The following is a 6,265-nucleotide window of genomic DNA, read 5'->3' on the forward strand; positions in this document are numbered from 1 at the left end:
AGCGTCCACAGAGCTCGTCCGATAGTAATAATTTTACCAATAGACTCGACAACTCGTTGAATCGGCAATTGCCAATAAAGAAGTCAGCCAGCGTTGTCGAATTTTGCGTCGACAATATGTATAATATGCGCTGAACCGGAGGATCGACCATCAGTATATAGAGTGTAGTGTACTTGCGTCATCAGAGATACTTGAAAAATATATTTAATTTATCAATATACGCCTTTACTTCATTGTGAGATAGACATCTCCACTAAATTTATGTCAATTGTCGTCCATCTCAATGGTGCGATTAGTCAGCAGAGAACAGGTACGTTCTAGCCGTTTTTATCAGGTCGGTTTGTAAAAGTTTGGCTGTGCTTAATAGTTCCGGCATCGGATGCTTTTTAATTTGAACCGGTATTAATCATACGTAGCTTGAGAGTGCCGACATGTCGATGTATTTTATTGTCGCTACAAATTTTTAGGTACTAATGTACGTGGTAACTCGTTTCATTCGTATCAGATTATAAACAGCAATTCATTGGGATACGCCGCGCAGGTATACGGTAGGCTTTGTGCACTGCAAGAAAAGGTGCCGCATCAAGATTTAGACTTCGAAGTTTGTTCGGAATCAACATAGCAAATACAACATCACATAAAAGGAAGCTAAAAATGTATCATAACTGGTTGTCAGCCAACATGAAGCACGGAACGGGCTATAAAAGTCATTCGATCGTTGGAATACTTCATCTGGAGTCTAGTAGTAGCAGCGGTTCTGATGGAGGCAGTTCTCCGCAAACCAATGAGAAGATTGGAACCAGACACGAAAGTTCGGCAGATTCCAATACTTTTGAGACGACTCGTCAACGTGGAAGCAATGTCGACGAGCCCGTCATTCGCCGTTACGCAACGGGAATTGTAACCAGTAATGACGCACAGACCATGACATTTAGTCTTGGCGAGGGTCGGGCAGGGGATGATTTTACTGACTCAAACGAATACACGGACAGAGCCGAGGCGAGTGGCGGTAGCAATACCAACCTAACTCATGCTCGTGTCCCACACCCAACATTTTCGAGTTCTGACTGTGAGAAACAAAATCCGGATCGGCCTGGTGACAATGAGCATAGTATTTTGGATACTCGTTATCATGGAACAGAGAAATCGTCCTATAGAAATGGATCCGACGGAAAAGATGCAACAACGGATGGTCGAGCAAACTCGGACTTCGTAAGTTCAATATGCGAAGTCCCAGTGCTTCGCGGAACGAGTACCGAAGATAGGCAGTCGGATACTAGTGAGAATCAAATTGCGAGGTGCAGTGACAATAGTGTTGTGAGTGCTCGCGGGAATGTTGATGAAAATGCAACTGACGAAAACCAGAGCGTTTACGGTGGTGAAGGAAGATGTCCGAACAGCGAAGAAGTGCGCATCGGAAGAGAGACGAGCACCGATGGAGGTACCACGTCCAGTGACTCGAAGGATAGTCAAAGAACCGCGGTCAAGCGCGACACGGCCAGTGCACGTACCGATGATGACCGATGTACAGTGACCTCCAGTGCAAACAACGACAGTGACAGCAAGACGAGAAATGTCGCTGAGATAGGGTTTGACGCCAGCACTAGTGGTAGTCCGGCAAGTGGCGGTGCCACAGAGTTCGGTGAGAGCCGCAACAATCGGAAAAGTAGTTCTTCACAAGGATCTTCGAACAGTGAGTGTAAAACAGTGACAATGGGTCTGAGTGCAACTGGAAGCACAAGGTCCGGTGGTGGAAGTCAAAGTTCGTCACAATCTCCGGATGGAGAGACGTCTGCAAGTATGCGCATCCGCAGGACTGGGCGCGTCAGTGAAGGAAGTACAGATGAGAAAAGTGTGTCTAGTGCCACCCAGGGAATGGACAGTGGAAATTTTGCTGCTGCTGGTAACAGGGCCGAGCAAATACGATCAATGACCAGTACCACGGTCGATGGCAGACAGGGACATAATTCAGGCACCTCGAATGAACGTCTCGAGAATTTTGAGACTGCACAGTCCATTGATGAATCTAAAAGTTCTAGAGGCAAAAATTCAAGACAAAGAGGAAAGAAATCGGGCGTACCGAAAGGGCCGCCTAGAGCTCGGGCTATCAGAACAGGCGACGTTGCCACTCAGCTTGACGATGCAGCAACTACAATTATTTCTATGCAGGAAAACATGAAGCTACATACTGCCCCCAAAACCAAAAGGAAACCCAAGGCTAAAGGAAAGACTAATAGACGGTCCAACTCCGAGCTGAAGCGATCATATATGTGCGAGTACGAGAGATGTGGACGAAAGTACGCCTCCAAGCACGCCCGACATCTTCACTACCGAATCAAGCACAATCAAGATAGCATATTCAACAACCTCCGCGGTGAACCGTCTGGCACACAGCAACCCCAGCAACCCCAGCAGCCGCTACAGATGAGTCAGACACAAGGTCTTATATTTGCTGTGCCCGCCGGATGCACACTCACTCCGCAACCTGGGGTTATACCTATGCAAGGGCAACCTGGAATTGTAAAAATGGAGGGACAACAATCTCAGCCTGTCTTATTGCAAATATCCGCTGGGGGTCACACGCAAACACAGACAGTCAACCATCAGATGATGCTAGTTATGCTTCCAGACGGCACACAACAGTTGGTTCCGTTGCAGCAACCACAACAAAATGTCCAGCAAGTACCAATACCACAGTGGCAGACGAATGGACATGGAAAGAAGGATCAGAACAGTATTTCAAAAAAGAGCCCGCACCAGAGTGTCTTAAGGATCGGCCGACCTCCTCCGGAAGAGATTTCGGCGAACAAATGTGACCGCAAACCACCACGTGCGCTTGGCGTTAAATTCTCCACCACTCAAGCCTCCAGACAAGTCGCTCCAGGACAGCCTACCTTTGACAGTGTGGGCCGGGACGACGCCCAGAGCAGCAGTCAAAACTACCAGGGGACAAATACTCGGCGGGATATAGATCGGTTTCACTCGCCAGCTTCCCGGCATAATTTGGGAGTCTCAGGGAGTACGAAGGGGAGGAAGACAGAGATGGCTATGCCATCATCGCATGTCCATGGTGGTCGTCGCCACGAGCACCACCTCGATAGTTTTTCGGGGGAAATCCATGGTATTGTCAGTGGTCATTCCACTGCACATAACGTTCAGAATGGCAACATGCAACAACACGAATCACAACAACAACAACAACAACAAGGTTCACAGCAGCACTCCGGTGGTTGTGGTATGCATCCGCAAGGTGCACCACATATGTCCGGTGAAACATTTGGACATACACACGGGCAGTATCGGAATCGGCACAGCTTCCCGCAAACGCAGAATGGTACTCAGGAATCAACTCGAGAGAACTTCAAGAGCCGTGCGGTTAGCAACAGCTTTGACTTAACCAAACTGCTAGGATCGAATGTGGACAAGGACAGATTGTACAAGCACCCGTCGGAGCATGTGGAACGTGCGAATACTATACGAACACGATCCCTTGGATATTTCACTCAGAATAGGGAATCCAAGCCTCAGTCACTGGAGTTTGATAGAGGAAGAAATACTGGAAACTGGATAGCTAATGATCAAACATCTGGTGGTCAGAAACTTCATATGACTCAGCCTATAAGAGGAAGAGAGCACTACACTCACAGAACTCAGATGCAGGATTCACTGCAGCGTTATATGTTGAACCAGTCGGGGCAGGCACTACAAGGACAGGGCAGTCAAGGACAAGAAGGTGAACTGTATGATGATGATATCCATGCTCGTAAGAGATCACATTCGCACCCGAGAAACAGGTCGCCAAGGTTTGCACAAATTAGCAACCGCAAGCTGAGCCCCCAGAACCAGTTGCCGCCTCCGAGGCACAGACAGAAAGGGAATGGGATACAACGCCCCAATACGGCCAACGAGGTTTATTCGCCGCGACAGTCATGTAGCCATGGAAACGATGCCCACTCGAACAATGGTGGCGGGTCTTGTGCCATGCATGGACATGGAGGTAGTGGTGGAGGACAATATCCGGAATGGAATCAGAATCAGATGCTGAATAGTAGCGGGAACATGCTGGGGAACGATAGCTTCGTGAACGGCGACGGTGATGTGAATGCCATGGCGAATAGTACATTGGACAGGAACACTTATCGATACAACAACAGCTGGAGCAACACAAAGTCTACCCCGTCCGGAGATGGTACGGAAGGCTCAAACGGCTATAATAGTCAGAGCAGTTTGGGTAGCAATGCACAGAAAAACTTTAGGAACAATATTAGTAGCTATGCACAGAACAACTTTTGTGACAATGCACAGAACAGTTTAAGTGGCAATACACAGAACAATTTTAGTGGCAATACAAACGACGGGTTTGTACAGCACCGATACCAACAACAACACAACTATGCAAATGGTACGCAACAGAGCCAGTCTTCGAGCGAAAGCGGCAGTGGAGGCGGAAGTGGCTCTAGTCTAGAATGCACTATGCACGGAGACAGTAGCGAGAAGACAAACATGGTTGGTACCTTTGATGGTGGCTCGTACAGGTATAACGTTGATTCTTTCAGTAAGAACAACGGTATGGAAAACCAGTACGCTAACTCTAGTCGTTACGGTACAACACCAATTGCGGGCTCTAAATAGTCTGGCTAGCGCGAATTCCCATCTGCAGGTGTAACGACACGACTATATTAAAACTTGATTTTGGAAAAATCTGTTCTTCTTTTGCGCTGGTTGTGATCGATTAGGTACCATTTATTGACTGCTCTAATCTCTTTTTTGGGAAAGCGGATCCAATCTTCGGGTTCGTGCGGCCAATCTTGTGGCACACAACCGTTAGATCATACCCCCCGACAGTCACTTCATTCTCTTCGCCTCCACACAGGAACATCAGAGTGTACAGCGCCATCTCGAACTCGGGGGAAACCCCAATAAAACACGTGCTCACAGGCTCAAGCTCACCCTCCCATTCGAACTGGAGGGTCAGTACTTGGTCAAAGGCGGTGGGATCTTGTGTGCGTCTGCGGGGTATCACGTATCCTTTGTAATTGAGCGCTTTGCGACGCTCCTCTATGAGCAACTGTAACAAGTTGTGTAGCCCTGTTGTACGAGTTTATACATTGTGAATGTGTGAGGGCGTAGCCAGTAACATGCAGATGCACATAAATAAGGAAAGATATATACCAACGAGACACTGATATTGATGACGTTCAAGGGGTAAGCTATCGGTATGTAGCGGCACTTTGTATTCAGCTCGTATCAAACTCTGAGCACAAAGTATGGCAACGCACAAACTGCCGAGACCAACCGTAGCTGAGAGTTCTAGCAAGCTAAAACTAGTGCAGTGCGACTAGTATCCAGACCACAGTGGTACATACCGATAACCTTGCCGTCGCGTTCCTCGCCCACGAACACGTGCTCAAACCCGGACGAGTCATTGCGGTTATCTCGTCTGTAGAACTGGAACCACAGCGTGTACAGGAACGCCTTAAATTCGCCCGTCAGACACCTCATCGGGCAACGCACCTTTCTCCCGGCAGTAGTTGTAACAGAACTCCATACAGGGCGTGCGCATAATCTTGGTAAGAAAGTCGCTATTCTCAGCCCTTTCCGTGTTGCTCGCGCTCTCTTCCTGGCCAGTACTCCTCTCATAGTTGTCCAGAAGCTTGTAAAACGCTGCGAATGTCGGCCTTCTGAACACGTGCTTATCCACATACTGGAACAGAGGCATCTCCGCCGCATTCCCACTCTGGTATGCGTCCTTACCATCCTGCAAATTCACATGGTAGTCGACATCCGGCTCTAGCCGGTTCGTGTCTAGCTCCCACAACTCCTTGGCAGCCAGGCTTAGATCGTCTAATTCCGCGTCTGTCGACTGCGCTGACTCTCGCGCTGCGTTCAACTCAACGTTCCTGAAGCAGTTGATACAGTCTTCTAGGATGTCGTCCATCTCGGTGACTGCAGGCAATTCCTCGCCCTCTGGAGCTAGCGGTTGCAGTTGGGTTTCGAGCTCTTCGCTGTCCACCGTTGCTGTTTCGGCTAGGCCTCTGGTGATGACGTAAGGATGATCCGTTAGTACGCGTACGATGCAATGGGAAATTCCAGGAGTGAGTGGATGCCTGTACATATGTGGATATGGAAGTAAAATTCATATCATGCCGTGTGATATGTTTTGAATCTAACGGCTGCATCCAGACAAACATCGACATATATATATATAAATGTTAGAGAGAAATTATAAAATATACCACAACGGACTAAAGTCCGTAGGATTTAT

General features: G+C 48.2%; 2 protein-coding genes across 2 annotated transcripts; one reads left to right on the plus strand and one right to left on the minus strand.

Moving 5' to 3' along the window:
- The first annotated feature begins 545 nt into the window (after positions 1 to 545).
- SARC_07118 (hypothetical protein) lies at positions 546 to 4,739 on the plus strand. Its single transcript, XM_014298952.1, has one exon. The coding sequence runs from the start codon at positions 655 to 657 to the stop codon at positions 4,630 to 4,632; it is 3,978 nt and encodes a 1,325-aa protein (XP_014154427.1). The 5' UTR covers positions 546 to 654; the 3' UTR covers positions 4,633 to 4,739.
- Positions 4,733 to 6,115, minus strand: SARC_07119 (hypothetical protein; the record flags this gene model as incomplete). The annotated part of the gene is made up of 3 exons (XM_014298953.1): positions 4,733 to 5,088; positions 5,367 to 5,448; positions 5,498 to 6,115. 3 exons carry the CDS (start codon positions 6,113 to 6,115, stop codon positions 4,733 to 4,735), a joined length of 1,056 nt encoding a protein of 351 aa, XP_014154428.1.
- Positions 6,116 to 6,265: the final 150 nt, after the last annotated feature.

This window comes from Sphaeroforma arctica (genome assembly GCF_001186125.1).
Source record: "Sphaeroforma arctica JP610 unplaced genomic scaffold supercont1.543, whole genome shotgun sequence".
NCBI lineage: Eukaryota > Ichthyosporea > Ichthyophonida > Sphaeroforma > Sphaeroforma arctica.